The 21,255-nt window shown below is 53.0% G+C and overlaps 1 protein-coding gene, 1 long non-coding RNA gene and 2 other non-coding genes across 4 annotated transcripts; 1 reads left to right on the top strand and 3 right to left on the bottom strand.

Moving 5' to 3' along the window:
- The first annotated feature begins 1,294 nt into the window (after positions 1-1,294).
- On the top strand, positions 1,295-20,857 carry LOC118169675. Its single transcript, XR_004752226.1, has 3 exons — positions 1,295-1,305; positions 17,112-17,126; positions 19,598-20,857. It is a non-coding gene; the product is annotated as an uncharacterized LOC118169675 (long non-coding RNA).
- Positions 9,716-12,482, bottom strand: RPS11 (ribosomal protein S11). Its single transcript, XM_035331147.1, has 5 exons — positions 12,350-12,482; positions 11,900-12,031; positions 11,599-11,674; positions 10,781-10,910; positions 9,716-9,881 (listed from the first exon to the last, which is right to left on the bottom strand). Exons 1-5 carry the CDS (start codon positions 12,362-12,364, stop codon positions 9,758-9,760), a joined length of 477 nt encoding a protein of 158 aa, XP_035187038.1. The 5' UTR covers positions 12,365-12,482; the 3' UTR covers positions 9,716-9,757.
- Positions 10,474-10,566, bottom strand: LOC118160996. The gene has a single exon (XR_004747808.1). It is a non-coding gene; the product is annotated as a small nucleolar RNA SNORD35 (small nucleolar RNA).
- LOC118160997 lies at positions 11,377-11,468 on the bottom strand. Its single transcript, XR_004747809.1, has one exon. It is a non-coding gene; the product is annotated as a small nucleolar RNA SNORD35 (small nucleolar RNA).
- Positions 20,858-21,255: the final 398 nt, after the last annotated feature.

Below are 21,255 nucleotides of genomic sequence, written 5' to 3'. Positions count from 1 at the left end.
GCTCTGCAGGAGGATCTGGATAGGCTGGACCGAAGGGCCGAGGCCAACGGTATGAAGTTCAACAAGGCCAAGTGCCGGGTCCTGCACCTGGGGCACAACAACCCCAAGCAGAGCTACAGGCTGGGAGATGAGTGGTTAGAAAGCTGCCTGGCAGAGAAGGACCTGGGAGTATTGGTTGATAGTCGGCTGAATATGAGCCAGCAGTGTGCTCAGGCAGCCAAGAAGGCCAGCAGCATCCTGGCTTGTGTAAGGAACAGCGTGGCCAGCAGGTCCAGGGAAGTGATTGTCCCCCTGTACTCAGCTCTGGTGAGGCCGCACCTCGAGTACTGTGTTCAGTTTTGGGCCCCTCGCTGCAAGAAGGACATGGAGGTGCTTGAGCATCGACAGCTCGAGGCCAAGCCCATGGTGCAGTGTGGGGCGGTGGCCGAGGGCACTGGAGTGCAATGGGCGCTGCAGGAGATGTCCTCGCATGGAGCTCTTGCTGATCTCAGGCTGCCTGCAGAGCAGGGCACTGGCAGCGGGAGGAAGGCTGGACAGTTGGTGCCCTCCGCCAGGTCCAGGCAGAGCATGGGGAGAGCATGGTGCTGGCAGGGGCCTCGGCACGGCACCATGCTGTGCTGTGCCCCTGGGGATGGGGCAGGGGAGCGGTGCTGGACAGCCTGATCGAGCAGTGGCAGGATGTGGTGGCATGGACCTGGCCCCTGGAATCCCTGCCCCTCTGCATGCCCCGGCTTCAGGCAAGGTTTTGTTTGATGCCACGACTTTGCAGGCACAGAGCTGTCCATGACAATCACCTCTGTGGGTGGGAAGCACCACGTCAAGCCCAGGATGGCAAAGGTGGCTGAGAAGTGCTGCCAGCATACCGGGAAGCTACAGAAGCTCCTGTGGCAGCTGGTGCTGGGCATGTGGCACCTTGAGGAGGAATCCTGGTGTGGTGGAGCTGCGGTTCGCCTGCCCATCCTGCCAGGAGGAGGCCCTGGGATGTCACTCGAGCCCCAGCCCAGGCTTGCACCAATGCTGCCACTCCTGCACTCAGGCCAAGGGTGCCTGGGGCTGTGTGGCACGCGCTGCCCTGGTCCCTTGGGTCCCACGCTGCCGGTGGCCTGAGCACAGCGTTGGGTACATCCAATGGAAGGGGTAAAGGTGATGCAGTTTGGTCACGGAGAAGGCAACATGGATGTTGACTTCAGGGAGTGTTTGGCTTATTTTAGGATATCACAAGCAGCTTAGCAACAGCACTACATGAAACCAAAGTGACCCACCCTGTCAGCAAAGCGGTGTCAGCAGTGTTTGAATCTCTTTCAAGTGATACGGGGGATATGCAGGCTTTTTGTTCTGGCAGCAAACAAAATGCAATGTCTTGGCAGAGGCAGCAGCCCCACAAGGCAGGGAACAAGCCAGAACCCTTCTGCAAGGAGCATCCTGTGCCCAGGTGTGGGGGGAGCAGGGATGGGGGTGGGCAGGGGGCTGCGGCCATGGCTGTGGGACTTGGGACCCCTCCTCGTCCCACAGAGCTGGCAGAGCCAGTGAACAGCCTTCTTCTCCCCGCCAACCCCCCGCCATAGTGCTGCAACTTGTGGGGGAGGTGATGCCTGGGGAGCCAAAATTAGACCCAAGAAGGATTTCTCGTGTTTTGATCCTGGGAACCATTCCCACCACCAGAGATTCACAGATTTCCACCCCAAAACCCTGTGTAGATGACACAACCCAGGCAGCTCCCACATAAACCCTACTTCCCCGGTGGTGGGCGATGCCCCGGGTGTGCCGGGGGCTGTGGGATGGGCAGGGAGCAGGGGGCCCAGCGGGGCTGTCTGTGTGCAGAGCCCCTGGTGCAGATCCCTGTGCTGGGAGCTCCTGAGGGGATCCCTGGGGACTACGGGTGGTCTTCTCCAGCTTCTCCCTCACCAGATGTCCCCTGGGCCATTGGCTGGGCTCTGGAGGTGTTCTGGGACTGTGCTGGGTCTCCACCTGCTCAGGAGGGGCTGAAGTGGCGCTTACACATCCTGGCTTTGCTGTTGGAGCACCCAGCTGGAGACTGTGGGGTTGGGTGGGATGCTCTGGGCCATTGCTGTTTGCAGCTTTCCCTGCCAGCAGAACTGCCCTGCGTGGCTTCCAGCCAAGTAAACCAGGTGTCTGTGTGTGCACGTGTGTGCGTACGGGTGTGCAAGGGCTGCCGGCACTGCGCTGCCTGGATGGGATCTGCAGCACCAGGGCTGCTCGGAGCTGCAGGGCAGCCAGTGCTGGCAGCATGCGGGCACTGCTCTGCCTTGGCCCCAGCTCTGCTGAGCTCCTGCTTGGCCCCAGCTGCCTCCCAAAGACGGGAACTGGGTTCTCATGGCTCCAGTCACCCCTCCCTCTGGCAGTGTTGGTGGGGACACTGAGCCTGGGTCTGGCCACGGCTCTGCTCTGGGGGGAGCTGGGCCCAGTCGCAGGGGATGTGGCACGTCTGTCCTGCTCTGGCTTCTGCAGTAAGGAGATGGAGAGAGGAGCAGGCATGTGGGCAAATGGGCAGGTACCAGGGTCTGGGGGGTACAAAACTGCAGGGAGTGCTGCCACTGATGTCGCCAAAATTTGCAAATACATGGATACTGCTGCCCTGTGGACTGGTGACCACAAGCACTCCAAACTACATTGCTGTTGGCCCTGAGGAGGGCTGACATGCCTCCCGCCCCTCCAAAATCCTGTAAAAAAATCAGGGTGCAAATCATCCAGAGAGGAGCAGAGCAACCCAGCTGCAGCACCCCCTGAGCTGTGTGGGGACGGTGCCGCTCCCGTGCCAGGACCCAGCGAGGGGCCAGCGGGACTGATCCTGCCCTGACCAGCGGACGTGCGGAAGGAATGCCGGTAGAGCCCTGGGATGCCGCTTGGAGGTGCAGGGGAAGGGCTGCCAGGGGTTTCCTCACGCCTTTGCTTCCTCCCCTCGCTCTGAATGACACCGGCCCTGACTCATTTTCTGGTGATGCCAGGATGAAGCTGGCCCTAGCAGCACCTCACCGGGGTCCCACAGCCAGGCTGGGCATGGAGCAGCCCCTGCAGCCTGCAGGGGCCCGGGGATGTGCAGCAGCGTGTCCGTGTCCTGGCCGTGGGGACACCCTGGGAGTGCTGCCGTACCGTGGGGGCAGCACCAGGCTCTGACAGCGCGTGTGGCACAGAGCTGTTGTGCTGCCCCTCTGTGCTGCTGGGCACCAGTTTTCTCGTGCTGTGTTTGGCTCCCCTTGCCCGAGGTCCGCACATCACCACTGCCATCCCTCGCCCGTTGCCACCCGTTTCCCTCTCTGCCTTCTGGGGGCTGTGCTGTGTGCTCCTGCTCCCACGACACGGCGCCTCGCAGGGCAGCCTGGCTTCCCCTGCTCGGCAGGACAGCAAGGGGCCAGGCAGCCACGGTGGGTGAACGAAGCTGGGGCCCCTGAAATGTGGCAGGGAGATGGACGTGGAGCTGTGGAAAGTATCAGGGGCAGGTAGGGTGGGGATGCTCCCACACTGCCACAGAGCAGTGCCTGAGCTTTATTGTGCAGAAATTCTGCCATCCTAACATTCCTTCATCCCAGATGTCCTTGGGGAATTAACCTAGAATTAAGATATTAACAAAGAATTAACATAGAATTAAGGTATTAAACAGCACTTGTCCCAGGACAGAGCCCTGCAGTACCCCAGTCGTCACCGGCCTCCACCTGGACGTGGAGCCATTGACACCACTCTCTGGGTGTGACCTTGAAGCCAACTCCTTACCCACCAAGTGATCCACCCAACAGATCCATCTCTCTCCAATTTGGAGACCAGGATGTCAAGTGGGACTGTGCCAAAGGCCTTGCAGAAGGCCAGGTAGATGACATCAGTTGGTTTTCCTTTGTCAACTGATGCAGTCACTCCGTAGAAAGCCACCAGATCGGCCAGCAGACGGGGCTGAGCGGTGCCTTGTCCTTGTTCCCTGCAGTGTTTGGGACAGACCACAGCTGAGGACAGGCCACCAGGGCAGGGGATCAGTGCTCTGCTCTTGTCTGGCTTTGCAGAGGGCATTTGAGGCTATGCTTGGGTCAGGAAAGGATTCCCCTTCTCAGGGATCCGGGAGGTATGGCAACTTGCTCTGGGACCGCTGACATTGCACCTGGGTGCTGCATGGCTACAGCTGTGGGCTCAGAAACCGGGGCTGGCCCCCTCTGCCTCAGAGCATCCTGCTTTACAGAAAAGCATCTTCTGTTAGTCTGCCGAGCACAGCCCTGCTCCACAGAGGTTAAGTTTAATCCTGGTTCAATTAATCCAGTCTGCAACATCACTCGGTGTTCTGGAGCACTGCCCAGCCCTTGGCACAGCAGCATCCCCTCGCTTCGCCACCTCCTCCTCCAGGGCTTGGCACTGTGGCACCGAGCTGCAGCAGCTCCCGGGACAGCCCCAGCACCCACCTTAATGCACAAATGTCCCCTTCTAAACACAGCCTGCCCCTCTCGCCCCGTCTGAGATGCCGAGCTGGACACGCTCACAGCGCCATGCAGACGTGCCTCCATTGGAGGGGCAGCCTTGGGACAAATGCTGCCCCAAGGCTTTAAAGAGGAGCTGAAGACTCTCCCACCACACGCAGGAGCTGCTCCGGCTGTGTATGGGGTGCTGGCAGCCGCCTGGGAGGCTGCTCACATTTGCAAATATCTACAGGCTATTCTCAGAGAGATGGCAAGGCTAGAGGGATGTATTTGGTAATGAAAGCAGCAAGAAGCCCTGAGAAATGTTCCCAGTGAGCACAACGGGGAGGAGGAAAAAGTTTTTCTGTTGGCAGCCTCTGTGCTGCCAGGCAGTGCTGTGGCACATGGGCGATGGGGGCAGCCCCACGGGGCCTGGGGGGGTCAGGGCCATGCCCCAAAACGTGAGCAGGCAGCTGCTGCCTTCAGTCTGAAAACCACAAATTCCTGTGCCGTGAGGCAGGAAGCCAAAGCCATGGTCTGGTCAGGAGAAGCCCCCCGTGCCCCCCTTGGCCCTGCGCCCCACAGGCCCGGTGCCCGCAGCTCCAGCGGGTCGGGGCAAGGCGAGATGCTGCGTGCTGCCAGGCGCTGCCCCGCTGGGTGCCGTTCCAGCAGCCCTCCCTTTCCATGCAGCCTTTCAATTCCCATCTTCAGCTTCTCACAATAGTGATTTATTTTTCTTTTTTTTTTCAGGTGAAAGAACACTCCTGCAGCATTGGATAGATCCTCCCCATGTGCAAACGCAAAGGCTGAGCCATGGCGCTTTTCAGCCTCCTTGCTTTGAGGCCGAGCTTTTTGGTTCCTCAGCTTCAGTTCCAAGATGAATTCCACCCCAGCCCATTTCTGCAGGCTTCCCCTGCACCCAAAGCAGGTTTCCAAGGCGTTTCGTGCTGTGTCTCCTCCGGCAGCAACCCCCCGTTCATGCCGGCTGCACCGATACTCTGTGGGTGTGCCTGGGGAGTGCAGGGCCCCCAGTGCTGCGCTGCCAGGCCTGGCACCGCGGGTCACCATCACCAATATTCTTGGAGGGCAAAGTGAGGACTGGGACCGAGGGGCTGCGGAGGAGCAGCGTGGGCAGTGCAGCGCTGGTGCTGTGCCACTGCCTGCTTCAGGAGCAGCCGGAGGTGGGCGCGTGCCCAGGGAAACGGCCACCGCTGCCCTTGGGGACAGCGGGCTCCTCTCCCGACAGCCAGCGCTGCCATCCAGCAGGACGCGTCCTGCGAGGATCCGCACCGACCCTGCGCTCAGCACCACTCAGTGCCGTGAATCAATTAACAGATATATTTGGAAATCTATTCCCTTTGTAAGCCACTTCCTCTGTGATTTGCTGATACATTTTTAATAACAATGTTATGCAATTGCTAAATAAAACTCCTTCCAGAAGTTAATTGACCAGGACAGATTTTCCATTAAAACCGGGCTGAAGCATTAATTTCTGTTACTGAGAGCTGCAGAACTGAGCCGTGTGGGTTTTCTGCTCCTGTATGTGGGACCAGCATGAAGCAGCCACCAAACTCGTGTCTGCTCCGCTGGCTTCTGACAGGGACGTCGCTGGCGGCTGCGGCTGCTGAGCCCGATTCTGCCCTGAGGGTCATTACGGCCCTGTACCGAGGGGCCTCCAGCAACGTGTGGGTGCTGCACAGGACATAAGAATGCTTCTTGTGCGCGTTGGCGCTGCACGCTGCAACTGGGATGCTGCCAGTGTCAGAACATCTGCCCCGGCTAACCAGAACATCCCCGGTGCACGCGGTGCCGCTCCCAAGTGCTCCAAATTCCTGAGAGCAAGAGGAGCCACTGACTGCAGGCCACGAATGGAATGGATTGGAATGGGATGGGATGGAATGGGATGGGATGGAATGGAATGGGATGGGATGGAATGGAATGGAATGGGATGGAATGGAATGGGATGGGATGGAATGGAATGGCTCAGTTGGAAGGGACCTTCTGAGACCACGAAGTCCAACTGTCTGACTGCTTCAGGGCTAAACAGAAGTTAAAGCACATTACTGAGGGCATTGTACAAATGCCTCTTGAGCACTGACAGGCTTCGGGCATCAACCACCTCGCAAGGAAGCCTCTTCCAGTGTTTAACCACCTTCACAGTAAAGAATTTCTTCCTAATGTCCAGTCTAAACCTCCCCAGCTCAGCTTTGTGCCATTTCCTCATGTTATAATGTAATTCCCTCATGAGTTAAGCTCTCATATAAAACCTTTAGCCATTTTCACTACAATTGTGGTGAAATTTTACTTCTCATAATCTGTTAAAGTAGAAGCAGTGATTTCTTTTTCATGCTGAGCCTTTTTCAAGATTTGAAGATGCGTTGGAGCAGACACAGGCACAGTGAAAACATCAAAAACTGGGCGCTCTGTGGGGCTGATCAGAAGGGCTCACAAGGATTTCCAAAAGAGGTCTGGGAAATTGCAGAGTTGCTTTATCTCCTATGAAGACTGGATTACTGAAAACCCCAACTGCAGACTGCAGCTTTCCCCAGTGGGAGGAACAACAGCCCGGAGGCATGGGGCAGGAGCCGATGCTGGTGGTGATGATGATGCCAGTGCTGCTGCTGCTGCTGCTCAGTTTTGTACTTCCCATGCTGTCAGCCCCGGGGCAGTGGATGAACCGGGCACTGCATTCTGCAGCCCTATTGAGGGCCGCAGCCCTTTGGTCCCATCCTAGCTTTGGGATGCAGAGCCTAGAGCCCACCAGCCCTGGGGGCTCAGCGGGACCCTGGGCTGTGAGGGGATACCATGTGGGGGGTCCACCAGAGAGCAGCGAGCCCCCACACAAAGGGGGCTCCTGCAGCCGCTGAGGGTGCAGGAAAGGAGGGGAGAAACAACCTTCACCCCTTGCTAGGCTGTGAGCTGCTGATCGAACATCCAAGCTACCCCCTTGCCCAACAAAGCCACACTTGGCACCCTCCAAGGAGGGGGTGGAGAGGTTTAGCAGCTTGGCCACTTGTCACCCTCCGTTCCGACATCTCCATCCCCCTGGGACACCTCAGCCCCTGCCCCAGCAGAACAGGGCAGAGGCTGAGCAGGAGCTGGCTGCTTCCTGCGTGCTGGTGAGCGCTACCTGCGGTGTGGGAGGTGTAGCGAGCTCGCAGGGGGTGGCAGCGAGCAGCTCCCGCAGGGTGACCCTGGGGCAGGGCATGGCTCTGCTGCTCCAGCTGCTGGGGACAGAGAGGTCTGCGTCCCCTGAGAGCTTCAGAGGGACGGAAGCTTCCATGCTGTGACGGGAGGCCTGCAGAGGAGGAGGCTCCGGGGGAGCTCCCCCACTGCTGCGGGGAGCTGCGCAGAGGCCGGAGCCGGGCTCTCGCCAGGGGTGCCCAGGGCCAGGAGCAGAGGCCCCGGGCCCAGCCTGGAGCCCGGGAGGTGGCCCCTGGGCCCCAGGCAGCACTGCTGGGCTGGGCGGGTGCCAGAGCCCTGGCACAGGCTGTCCAGAGAGGGGCTGGGGGCTCCTCCGTGGGGTCTCCAGCAGCCGCTGGGACGTGGGGCTGAGCGAGCGGCTCCGCGGGGCCCTGCTGGGGCAGGGGGCGAGCAGCGGCACCCAGGGGTGCCCCCAGCCTCAGCCACTCTGGGAATTTGTGGAAAGCCAATGTGCTCCTGCCCAGGGTCTGCAAGCCCACCAGGTCCCCATGGAGCACTTGTGCCGGGGAAGCCACTGCATCGGGCAGCAGGGCACAGATTGCTGAGCTTTGGCCTGGCTGGGCAGCCCTGTTGTGGAGCAGTCCTGTGCTCCACAGCCCCTGGGCCACCCTACTGCACATGGGCTCCCCATGAGCTTCTCAGTCCTGAGAGTCCCTGGGCCTCTAGACATCCTCCCATCCTGCTCAGTGCCCCACTGTTCCAGCCCTGCCAGGACTTCAGGAGCACCATCCACCCATTTCTCCTGGTCTCTGCTGACCTGCAGCCCTCTGCCTGCTCTGCTCCATCTCAGACAGGGCAGCGACACCCCCAGACAAGGGGATGCTGAACCAGAGCTCAGCCAGCATGGCTCAGGGACCCTGCACCCAGCTCAATCCCAGCCTCTGGTGCCAGCTCTACCAAATTCCTCCTGACCACAAGGGGAAGAAAGAGCCTTGTGTTGGAGATACAAGGCAGCGTGGACCTGCAAGGTCTCACACAAACACCACTAGTAACTTTTTGCAACCCAGACACACATTAATACAGAACTTGCCGCTATGCCGTATTTTCTGCCAGCTGTGGGTCACCTTGCCTTCCCTTGGCCCTTCTCAGCATTAACTCCACAAACAATGCTGCCAGACGCAGCCTTGGGTTAAGACAACACTGCCAGCTCAACTAGTGGGGTATAAAACACTAAATTGCAATTTACACTGCTGGTTCTCATCGTTACTCCCTTCTCCTGCTCCAAGACAAGACAAGTGTCACCCATACTGCACCACACCATTGCTCCTCATTTTCCCCCAGGTGTGGGACCAGTGCCCTACAGGGCTAACCCAGTTCTCAGAATAACCTTTTCTGACTGCTGGAACTGTAAGCAACTATCACCCCTAAATAGATCTGCAGGAAAAGCAGTTCCTTTAGCATTAATTCCCATTCGCTTCAGCTGCTGACGCTCTGTATCCTTGTGAATGTGCTTCGACACCTTCGTGTGTGAAAACACCACGTGGCATCTTCCTCTCTGAATACATATTTAAGCTGAGGAATGATCTTTACATTCACAACTACCTTTGTTATGACCGAGTTTACACTCTAAACCAAATTATTATGTAATCTCCCATCTGTTACCTCCTGCAGCTATGCTGGGGAAGGTGGAACAGCACACCAAGGATCTGTACAGACCTGGAGTCAGAACTCTGCAAAACGTGACTAACAGCAGGCAGAGAGTATCCCTTTCTTTTCACTGGGCATTCTCCTCACACATTTAATACAGGCTGAACTCAGCCTGCCCTGTAACACAAAGCCTGGGAGGAGAGAGCAAAAGGCAGTTTTCTTCTGGACAGGCTGAGAGCTGGCCATGCCAGGCTACCAGCTGAAGACCATTCTCTTGCTAGGACTAGCCAGATTGTCAAGTCCACAAAAAAAGTCTCCATCCCCATTTGCTGACAAAGGCACAACAAGCATTCCCCAGCCTTCACTTGTGCTGAATCTTCATCTCTCCTGGACAGGGAACCTGGAATATCAGAGCAGCATCTGCATAACACCCTCAGATTTCCTTAAGAACAGCTCCACCCACTTTTTCAGTCCCAGTTCGCATGTTCTATTGCATTCCTGTACTATTTATTCACATCATACACACAGGGTAGACTTTTATAAAAGCTTTATTTTTCCTGATTACGCTGGTTTTAAAACTTCTGGAACTGCTTCTTGGTACCAGCAGCCTTTGTGACCTTGAGGACATTGAACCGGACAGTCTTGCTGAGGGGGCGGCACTCTCCGACGGTAACGATGTCCCCGATCTGGACATCCCTGCGAAGACAACACCAGCATCTCAGTGGCTGTTAGTTTTCTGCATTTGTGCCTGATTAGCACAGACATCTGCACTACATGATGCCAGAAATGCTGCTGGGTAACAGCAATGAAAGTGAGCTCACGTACTTAGAGCTGTGAATCAAGAAGTACAATCTGAAGTGCTGCAAAGACGTGTGCTAAAAAAGCAGCAGTCACTCCCTGAGCTGCCACAAGGCCTGTCACTCCGTGTGAGCACAAACTCAAGACAAGACTGAACACAAGATTTTCACAAAAGCAGGATGAGTCCCAGGCCCCTGAAGGGAAACCCTTCAGCAATCAGGAGTTTCCCTTCCGGTCACATACAGGCTTGAAGCACTCCACCCAACCCACCTGACTAGCATTTCATCTCATCCAGGTTTCCCTGGAAACCCTGTACTCAAGATGAGCTTAGGAAGCAAACAGCAGACAAAAATGCTTTGAACCTGTCCTCGTTGGCCTCAGCATCTACTTTGGAAACTTCAGTCCCAGATTTTTTGCCCTTTTTCAAAAAACTACAAAGCTGTAACGGTGTATGGTTTTGGAAGTCAACGGGCAGACTGACCAGAACGTGTCTTATGGTTCAGCAATAGCCACTGGCATTGTCAGCAGCCTCCTTCATCGACAGGGGCTCTGAAGACCATCGTGAGTTCAGACATCACCACCAGCAAACAAGTTCCAGGTCAGAAGCGGCAACAGAACTGCACTTACCCCACTGATGTGCGTGCCCACCTCAGTTTCTAGGCAGAAGCTAGGTTGGGCACCACACACATCAGACACACGCCTATCAGACACGTGAGCACGTGGCACTGCCGCACCCCTGCTCTGTGTGGGTTGGCACGCTGCACAGCCACTGCCGGACTGCAGGGGCTTGCACGCACCTGAAGCAGGGGGAGAGATGCACAGACATGTTCTTATGGCGCTTTTCAAAACGGTTGTACTTGCGGATGTAGTGCAGGTAGTCCCGACGGATGACAATGGTGCGCTGCATCTTCATCTTGGTAACCACACCTGGGTGCAAGAGGTGGGAAGGCGACCATGAGCATAAGCAAGGACACAGCGACCATTAGTAAGTTAGCTGGGGATCTGTATGTAACTAATGGAGAACAGACTTCAGACAAGCTATTCAAGAAGATCTGCAGTGACGAGTGGCACCTGACATCTGAAGGTGGTGCCCCATCAACTCCGGTAATTTCTCCTGACCTACGTTAGTAAGTTATAAAGCATCCTTTGAGAAATGCTCTAACACCCTAATTCTACCAGGATGAAACATTTTTTCTTTCCACCTATCAAACTACAGCCTCCAAGTTTATATTATGAAACAAATATTTTTTCCTGTGCTTTTGGTGACTTTGTAAAGCTGTCGGATACACTTCCTAGCGCCATTGCTCCCTGCACCATCCACTACTACATTATATCAACATCAACACTGCAGCGTGGTGCAGCTGGAAGGGCCAGCACCAGCAACAGGTCCTTGCTGCAAGCATCAGCAAAGCCACAAGGGCATCATCGTCAAAGCCCCTTCACCATGAGGCTTGGAAGACCATCGTGAGAATGGCATCATGTGCAGCTCAAGGACCACAGCAGAGCTCCCCAGCAGCTCCAGATCGACACACAGAGATCATGGGCTCTGCATAATTACCAGTGGGTAACACGGCTGTGTTTACAGCATTACTCCTTAACAAGCTTCACAACTCACCTGACAGGATTCGGCCACGGATGGAGACATTACCAGTGAAGGGGCACTTCTTGTCGATGTAGGTGCCCTCAATAGCCTGCAAAAAGAATCAGTTATCAGTGGTTGGACAAACAGTCCAGGCAGTGCAGAGGCTCAGTGATGGTGCTGAGGATCCATAACTACCCCAGCCCGTGAGCAGACACACGTAGCCCCACGACAGGACCACCACAGCTTTCAGGGCACAGTGGCCCAGGCTGAGAGCTCAGGTGTGGGGCTGTGGCAGCCCTACCTGCCCATGCGCTGCGGGGAGGCCGGGCCTTACCTCCTTGGGAGTCTTGAAGCCAAGGCCGATGTTCTTATAGTAGCGGGGAAGCTTCTCCTTGCCACCCTCACCCAGCAGCGCCCGCTTCTTATTCTGGAAGATCGTGGGCTGCTTCTGGTAGGCCCGCTCGGTCTGTGGGGGGAGAAGGGGTTATCACAAAGAGCTCTGGGTGCAGAACCCCCCCCCAGTACCTCACCGGAGCCCCCACCCCCACACCGGGGCACGGCTCCTCGCTGGTCCCAGGGGCTCTCCCCCGGCACCCCGGTGCACGGCACGGCTCCCCGCCCCCCCCGCCCGCAGGCCTCCCGCCGCCTCTGCAACCGCTCCCCCGCACCAGCCCCGAGCGGGGCGGCCCGACCCAGAGCGGCCCGCAACCCCCGGCCGCGGCGGCCCGGAGGAGGCCGGGTAGAGGCCGGGCCCAGGCCCCGGCCCGTGGCGGCGCGGCCCCACCTGCGTGTCCGCCATCTTGCGCCGCGCGGCGGAAAAGAGCCTGCGGGTCCGCGCGGCGCCGCTTATCCGGCAGCGGGGCGGGGCGAGCGCCGGAAGTGGCGTCACGGGGAGGAAGCGCTGCGCGGGGCCCGCCGCGGGGGGGCTCCGTGGGGGGGCTCCGTGGGGTTCGTTCCCTGCGGGAGCCGGGGAAAAGTCTCAAAAGCAGGGCAGCCAAAGCGCCGAGCTGCGTACCGTGACTGCTGCAAGCACCGGCTGTGCTCCCCGTGCTGGTTGGGTGGGGGACCTGAGAACGGCAGCGACTTCTGTCAGGAGCCCCTGGTCCCTGCAGGAGCTGGCGGGGCGGAGGCTGCCCCGTGAAGCCGCGGGAGCTGCCCTGGAGGCAGGGGTGCGCGCAGCCAGCCGTGAGGGCCCGCTGACGGCTCTGCCGTTTGTAGAACCGTTAGGGCTGGAGAAGCCCTCCAGGACCACCCGGTCCTACCACCCCCTACCACCACTGTCACCACCAAACCCTGTCCCCAGGCACCACGTCCAGCCTCTCCTTGAACACCCCCAGGTGACTCCACCGCCTCCCTGGGCAGCCCGTCCCCATGCCTGACCGCTCCTGCTGAGCAGAAATGTCTCCTCATTTCCAGCCTGAGCCTCCCCTGGCACAACTTGAGGCCATTCCCTCTGCTCCTATCACTGGTTACCTGTGAGAAGAGGCCGACCCCCAGCTCCCCACCCCCCTTCCTTTGTACCCGTGCTGCTTGAACTCCAGAGAAGTGGAGCTTCTGGGTGGATACCTCTGGGCCTGGACAAGACTTTGTGGTTTTTCAAGGTCCTTTTCAGAACCTGTCAATAAAATTATCAGGGTTGTACCTAATTTTGAATTTTCAGCAGTTCTGGTCTCCTGGCATGCAGTGGGGTATCTCAGAAAACACAGTAAATGTATCTTAGCTTAGCTTTATATAAAAATAGTATAATATTATTGCGATGCAAATAAAGTTATATTAAACCAATACCATATGGTGCCCTGTTTAATGCATGTCACGCAATTAATCAATTGAAGATGAAGGATGTAATATGTTATAGATGTTTGTTCATTGTTAAAATAGGGAAGTCCTGCTAAAGGGCGGAGTTTCGAAATGAACTGTGGTAACTTCCTGATAAGTAAAATGGATGTTGCTTAATGTCTTTGCTTCCTACTGTGCAAATTAACTGAAACAAGGAGTCTTGGGGCCCCTCACAAAGGATGGTTCCTGACAAAAATGGGGAACCTGTCTCAAAAACCAGCTGAGACCGATCCCGTGGTTTGGACAAGACCCAAGGAGCAGCTGAGTCTGCACAAAGGCAGGGGGTCAACTAGTGGTGATGAAGAAGAGTCATCAGCCTTCATCCCCACGACCCCCAGCGACCGCCACCATGAGACACTGCGCAAGCGCAGACGGGAGGAGCTTATGGAAATGACTTCTTGGAACTAATTTTAATATGAAGTGGGGATAGGTCATGCATATGTATAGGCGTATTGGGAAACTTCATGCATGTGTAACTCTTTACAGCATATAACCAAGGCAAGTTGCCGTGTTGGGGGCGCGCCGTTGGTGGAGCAGAGACTCCCCGGCTGCCCAGCGCTGTTTTGCTTGTTGGCTGCTTACTTAATAAAATCATTTGCATTATTGGACAAAACTCTCTCTCTGTAAATTAATCTAAGGGAGCAAATTTATTACAAATTGGTGCCGTGACTCGGATGAAGGCAATTTGACTGAAAAGCTCTCCGGAGGGGGTGCCCCACCGATTTCGGTGGCCTCTGTTGAGAGTGATTTTCACTCAAACCCTCCACCAACGAACCCTAAAATTAGCAACAAGCAAATAAAGCCGGCAACCCCAAGTAATCTTTGTGCACGAAGACCGAACGAAGACTCAGGACTGAGTAAGTATAGGCCGGTGTTCCGTTCGGTTGGGGTTGGGTTTCCCAGAGCACGGTGTGTGAGACGTCCCGTGTGAGACGTCCAGTGGGACGAGGCGAGTGCGGACCCCTCGGTAGTGCGGTTCCCACATCCCACGAGGGACTGGGCCATGAAAAGGGGGAAGCGGTGTGTGTGTGTGTGTGAAGGTGCTCCGGAAGATGGGACAGAAGAACAGTAAGCCTTCTGGTCCCATGGGTGGGGGAGGTTTTAGTGGGGGTTTACCTCCCATTCCCCCGGATAGCCCATTAGGATTAATGATTAAAAATTGGAATGATTCCCCTTCTAGGCGGGGAAAGAGTAAAATTAAAATGATCCATTTTTGCATTGAAGTTTGGGGCAATAAATTAATACAAGGGGACCATGTTTTCTGGCCCCCTTTTGGTTCCTTTGAGGACTGGATATGTCAGGCCCTGAACATTTACGTGAATTCAAAGGAGCCCTTTAGTTTAGAAGAAAGTGAATACGCACATCTCTGGATAAACTCGGAAACGAGAACTAATCTATACCCACTAAAAGAAAAAGGAGGGCGGGGGAGAAAGAAGCGAGAATCAGAGACCCCAGTATCACCACCCCCTTATACACCCACGGCCCCCTCCCCTACCGGGCCTGCCGATCCTCTGTCCTCAGGGGAATCGGATAACGAGGCCGATCCTAGCACCCAAGGGCCAGTAACTAGGAGTCAGACCAGAAAACAGAAATTAAATCTCGAGGGAGGGTTGTATCCACTGCGAGAAATAGCGATGGGAGGACCTCAGCCTGGAGAGGGATACGTAGCCGTCCCCATTAATTCCGGAGACGTGCGAGATTTTAAAAAGGAAATGGGGAGTCTGTTAGAAGATCCCCTGGGAGTGGCAGAACGGGTGGACCAGTTTCTAGGTCTTAATATCTATACCTGGGAAGAATTACAGTCCATCCTGGGAATCCTGTTTACATCGGAGGAAAGGGGAATGATTAGGCGGGCTGGGATGCGAGTTTGGGATCAGCAGCACCAGCAGGGCCCGGCTGCAGACGTTAAATGGCCAATGCAGTCACCTAATTGGAATAACCAGGACCCTATCCACCGCGGTCATATGCAAGATTTAAGAACTATTATTATTCAGGGAATTAGGGAATCAGTTCCAAGAGGGCAAAATATTAACAAGGCTTTTAACGAACAGCAGAAAAAAGATGAGACGCCAATGGAATGGTTAGAAAGGTGGCGGAAAAGTCTGCAGCTATACAGTGGTTTAGATCCAGGAACTCCTGTGGGAGAGGCCCTACGAAAAACTCAGTTTGTGGCCAAATCCTGGACAGATATTAGGAAAAAAATTAGAGAAAATAGAGGAGTGGCAAGATAAGGGGTTAGACGAAATCCTGAGGGAAGCACAAAAGGTATATGTTAGGAGAGAAGACGAAAAGGAAAAGAGGCAAGTACGGATGATGGTAGCAGCAGTGCGGGAAGGTCAAAGAGGAAATGAACAAAAGAGAAGGCCAAGGATGATTCACAGAAGGCCTGAAGGAGAAAGAGAGGGAGACGGTCAGGGACAAGGGAATGTGACTTGTTTTTACTGTAACAAAAGGGGACATACGAAGAGAGCATGTCGGCAGAGGATGGAGGATGAGAAGATGTTTAAGGAAGAATAGGGGTGTCAGGGGCTCTATTTGTTGGGGACCCGAGGAAAAACAGAGCCCTTGATAAAATTAAAGGTGGGTCCCCAATGTAAGGAGGTAGAATTCCTCATAGATACAGGGGCTGAAAGATCTACAGTCCAAAACCTGCCCGTAGGATGCAAAATTTCAAGTGAAAAGGTACAGGTAATAGGAGCAAAAGGGGAGCCTCTCGGAGTCCCTGTTATCAAAGAAGTATTAATTGAAAAGGATTCTAAAGTAAGCTGGGGACTCTGCTCCTAGTACCCGAGGCAGAGTACAATCTATTAGGCAGGGATTTGATAGTAGAATTAGGCATAAGTTTAGAGGTAGTAGACAAAGAGCTGAAGATTAAGCTCTGTCCCTTGAGAATCGAGGACGAGCAGGAAATAAACCCTGGAATTTGGTACACTCCAAAAAGTGTGGGTAAATTAAACATTGAACCCTTCAAGGTAACTCTGACCAATCTGGAGGTACCAATTAGAATTAAGCAGTACCCCTTGTCTAAAGAAGGGAGATGGGCTAAAACCAGAAATTCAAAGATTATTACAACAGGGTCTGTTAGAGCCCTGTATGTCCCCTTTTAACACTCCAATATTACCGGTAAAAAAGAAAGATGGGACGTATAGATTAGTACATGATTTAAGGGACATCAGTAAAAGAACTGTAACAAGGTTCCCGGTAGTAGCAAACCCTCATACCCTGCTGAGCCAGTTAAATCCCGATGATCAGTGGTATAGTGTAATAGATCTGAAGGACGCCTTCTGGGCATGTCCCTTGGAGGAAAGTAGCCGAGACTGCTTTGCCTTTGAATGGGAGGACCCAGATACCCACAGGAAGCAGCAATTAAGGTGGACTGTGCTCCCCCAGGGATTTACAGAGTCACCCAACTTGTTTGGGCCGGCCCTGGAGCAGATCTTACAGGATTATGATAGGGTGTCGGGAGTGACTTTGGTGCAGTATGTAGACGGCCTGTTACTAGCAGGAAAGGATGAAGACACAGTCCGAAGAGCAAGCATCCAGTTACTGAATTTTCTGGGTCAGTGGGGATTGAAGGTTTCGAAATCAAAGTTACAATTTGTGGAGCAAGAAATAAAGTATTTAGGGCATAGACTAAGTAAGGGAACTAAAAGGCTGGACCCGGAAAGAGTTAGCGGAATCCTGACTTTGAAACCTCCAAAAACCAAAAGACAGATACGGCAATTGTTAGGATTGACTGGATATTGTGGATAGAGGACTACAGTGGGAAAGTTAAATTCCTTTATCATAAATTAAATAAAGATGGTTTACTTAAATGGACAAAAGAGGATGAAGAACGGTTTGAGAAATTGAAGGAAGAATTGGTACATCCCCCAGTACTGAGCCTTCCAGATTTAAAGAGGCCATTCTTCCTATTTGTACCCTACGGCATATGGCGTTTTGGCACAGGAATGGGCAGGGAGTAAAAAGCCAGTAGCCTACTTGTCCAGGCTGCTGGACCCGGTCAGCAGAGGATGGCCGAGCTGCTTGCAAGTAGTTGTGGCAGCTGCTCTTTTAGTAGAGGAAGCACAGAAAATTACATTCGGAGGAGAAATTAAAGTGATATCCCCTCATAATATCAGAGGGGTGTTGCAACAAAAAGCAGAAAAATGGATTACAGCTGCGAGGCTGCTGAAATACGAGGGGATTCTAATCTCCTCTCCAAAGTTAACTTTAGAAACCACTTCTTTGCAAAACCCGGCGCAGTTTCTCTATGGGGAACCGGGTGAAGCCTTAGTGCATGACTGTCTTCAGAACATAGAAGAACAGACAAAACTAAGACCCGATCTGGAAGAAGTCGAATTACAAGTAGGGGAACAAATATACGCAGATGGTTCCTCTAGAATAGTGGAAGGTAAACGGAAGTCTGGGTACGCATTAGTAAATGGGAAAACCTTGGAAGTAATTGAGTCAGGGCCATTGAGTCCGAGCTGGTCAGCTCAGGCTTGCGAGTTGTATGCTGTGCTGCGGGCCCTGAAATTATTGAAAGACAAGAATGGCACAATATATACAGACTCGAGATATGCTTTTGGAGTAGTGCATACATTTGGTAAAATCTGGGAAGGACGGGGACTCATCAACTCCCAAGGGAAAGGCTTAATACATCAGGAATTGATAACCCAAATTTTGCAGGCTATAAGAGGACCAAAAGAAATTGCTATTGTACATATTAAGGGACACCAGCAAGGGTTAAGCCCCCAAATTAGAGGAAATAACCTGGCAGACCAGGAGGCAAAAAGGGCTGCATTAGTGACTGTAAGAGTTGTAACATCAAGGGGAGATTGCCCAGATTGTGGGAAAGATGTAAAGGATTTCCCCTGCTATGATTGCTGGAAAGACTTTGGAATGGATGCAGTTCAGTGTTGCTGCTTTGATGAAGAAGAAACCCCAGGAAATAGGAGAAAGTATACACACTGTTATGTACATGGGCCTATTTACACTTTGTTCTGTTTTACAATACAGGAAAAGGATAAAATGTCTCAAATGGGAATAAAAGAGACAGACACGGGTAAACGGAGGCTGCCTGACGGCCGAGAAATGTTACCAAAATCCGCGGCTCTGCGGGTGCTACGGAGGTTTCATGAGAATACGCACTGGGGAACTCAGGCACTGGTAGATCAGTTTGCCAGGAAGTACATGTGTATTGGGGTATACAATGTAGCAAAACGTGTCCTGAATGATTGCATTACCTGTAGGAAAGTAAATGTTCACGTCAGAAAGAAAATGTTAGGGGGAAGGGAATTGGCTCATAGACCATTCGCTAGAATTCAATTAGATTTTACAGAACTCCCAAAGACAGGGAGATAAAAATATTTGTTGGTCGTGGTAGATCATCTTACTCATTTTGTTGAAGCTTTTCCCACTGCGAGAGCCACGGCTCAGACAGTGGTAAAGATTTTGCTGGAAAATATAATTCCTAGGTATGGAATTATAGAAACAATTGATTCCGATCGAGGTCCCCATTTCGTCTCCAAGGTATCACGTGAGACTATGAAAGCATTGGGAACGAACTGGGAATACCATACTCCGTGGCATCCCCAAAGCTCAGGAAAGGTGGAGCGAATGAATGGTGAAATTAAAAAGCAGCTAATGAAACTTATGCTAGAGACCAAGGCTTCTTGGATAAAATGCTTGCCGCTTGCTTTACTAAACATACGGACGCAACCCCGGACTGATATAGGGGTTTCGCCTTTTGAGATGCTTTATGGTATGCCTTATGATTTAGAAATGCCTTCTGATCATCCTCAGCTACAGGATAATCAGTTAAAACCCTATTTAATACAATTAATGAATCGATGAAAGAAGTTACAAGCAAGGGGCCTAGTGGTACAACGTCCCCCATTAGATATAGCAATACACAGAATACAGCCAGGTGATAAGGTCCTAATAAAATCTTGGAGGGACACTTCGTTAACACCTCATTGGGAGGGACCCTATGTTGTCTTACCTACCACAGAAACAGCAGTCCGAACTGCGGAAAAGGGATGGACGCATGCCAGCCGCGTGAAAGGACCGATCCATGAAGAAAAGTGGGAAGCAGCCCCGGGTTCTGATGACTTGAAGCTGACACTGAAACGGACTCGATAAGTATTGACTGTGCATCGTGGGAGGGGAAAAAGCCCTGTTTAATCAAAAACGAGTGCAGACTATTTAACAGCCATCTATCAAATTCCCCTGAAGAACACTCCTGCTGCCGAGAAGAATTCACACCTTGTAGTTCGGCTGCAACCGAACTGACAAGCGAGGCAGAGAAGTGAAACGGTGGGGAACCAGTGGAGGGAGAGGCTGAATAAAGCCCATTAAAACACCCCGAGAAAAATGGCTTTCAATCACCTCCTCCAATGCATAGGAATCAGTATCCTGATACTGGCAGGCTGTGGGTTTGCACATCACCCCCACCAACCTTTTAAGTGGAGCCTGATTCAGTGGGAAAGCCAAAAGGTCATTGCAACCCAGATAACAGTAGGAGGACCAAGTTTTAACGCCACCCTATGTCAGCTGGTTCCGAGGCCCCGATGTTGGGAATATATGGGATTTTATATGTGCCCTAGTTCGAATCCTGGAAAGGGGTACTGTAATGCCCCTAATCAATATTATTGTAGTTACTGGGGTTGCGAGACCATAGCTCCTAGTTGGATACCGGGGGACGGTATAGATAAATATTTAAAGGTCCAGTGGGGTCCATATGGGTGTATCCCACCAGGGGGATGGAAACGTGGAAACTGTAAATTCCTTTTTTTTAATGTCACCCAACCCACGGATGTAGGATGGGCCCTAGGGAAAATGTGGGGTGTAAGGTATTGGGAACCTGGGACTGATAGAGGAGGACTAATATTAATAAAGAAGGAGGAAGTGGGAACTTCCCAGTCAGTGGGACCGAATAAGGTACTATTGGAGGAAGCCCCAAGAGCTAAGACTACAGAGGCCCCTGGGACATTAACTCCTAGCGGTTCGGTAGTGGTTCCTACGGGGGGGAGAAGAGACCGGAAATGAAATTACATCTGAGAATGAAATCATACCTGAGAACAATATGTGGAAGGTTATAAATACTAGTTATCAGGTATTGAACCAAACAAATCCAAATATAACCAAACGTTGCTGGCTGTGTGTTAGTATAAGACCCCCGTACTACGAAGCTATTGGGGATTTAGCTAACCTCACTCGTTCAAATGAAAGCAACCCTTCACAATGTAACTGGGGTAAGAATATAGGAATAACACTGACTCAAGTATCTGGAAGTGGTAGGTGCGTGGGCACAGTTCCCAAAGGAAAGAGTAAGTTATGTAATATCACAGAAAGTGGAGACCAGTCAGCCCAATGGTTAATTCCAGCTAATAATACTAGGTGGGTTTGTTCGTCTGTAGGGGTAACTCCTTGTCTGTCACTAAAACTTTTCAACGCGTCTCATGATTTTTGTGTGCAGGTAATAATTATACCAAGAATCTTATATCACTCTGAAGAATATGTATATGATCAGCATACGGTGGCAGATTACCATCTGGAAAAGAGAGAGCCATTTACGGCCGTAACTTTGGCCACGTTAATGATTTTAGGAACAGCAGGAGCTGGTACTGGAGTGGCTTCGCTGGTTAAGCAAAGTCAAGAGTTTACTTCTCTGCGCATTGCAATTGATGAGGACCTGGCCCGAATTGAACAATCTATTTCGGCTTTGGAAAAATCAGTTAGATCACTCTCGGAGGTAGTATTACAAAACCGTAGAGGATTGGACTTGATCTTTTTGCAACAAGGAGGGCTATGTGCAGCCTTAAGAGAGGAATGCTGTGTGTATGCCGATCATACTGGGGTGGTAAGGGA

The sequence above is a fragment of the Oxyura jamaicensis genome, chromosome 1 (assembly GCF_011077185.1).
Source record: "Oxyura jamaicensis isolate SHBP4307 breed ruddy duck chromosome 1, BPBGC_Ojam_1.0, whole genome shotgun sequence".
Lineage (NCBI taxonomy): Eukaryota > Metazoa > Chordata > Aves > Anseriformes > Anatidae > Oxyura > Oxyura jamaicensis.
The sequence above is the reverse complement of the archived record's forward strand: the minus strand, read 5'-3'. Positions and strand labels throughout refer to the sequence as shown.

Excerpts from the sequence above, each read along its gene's own strand:
- RPS11 (XM_035331147.1), bottom strand. Across the intron at positions 10,911-11,598 it reads CCGTGGCCGAATCCTGTCAG|GTGTGGTTACCAAGATGAAG; the intron begins GTGAGTTGTGAA and ends TCTTGCACCCAG. Across the intron at positions 9,882-10,780 it reads CATCTCTCCCCCTGCTTCAG|GGATGTCCAGATCGGGGACA; the intron begins GTGCGTGCAAGC and ends TTGTCTTCGCAG.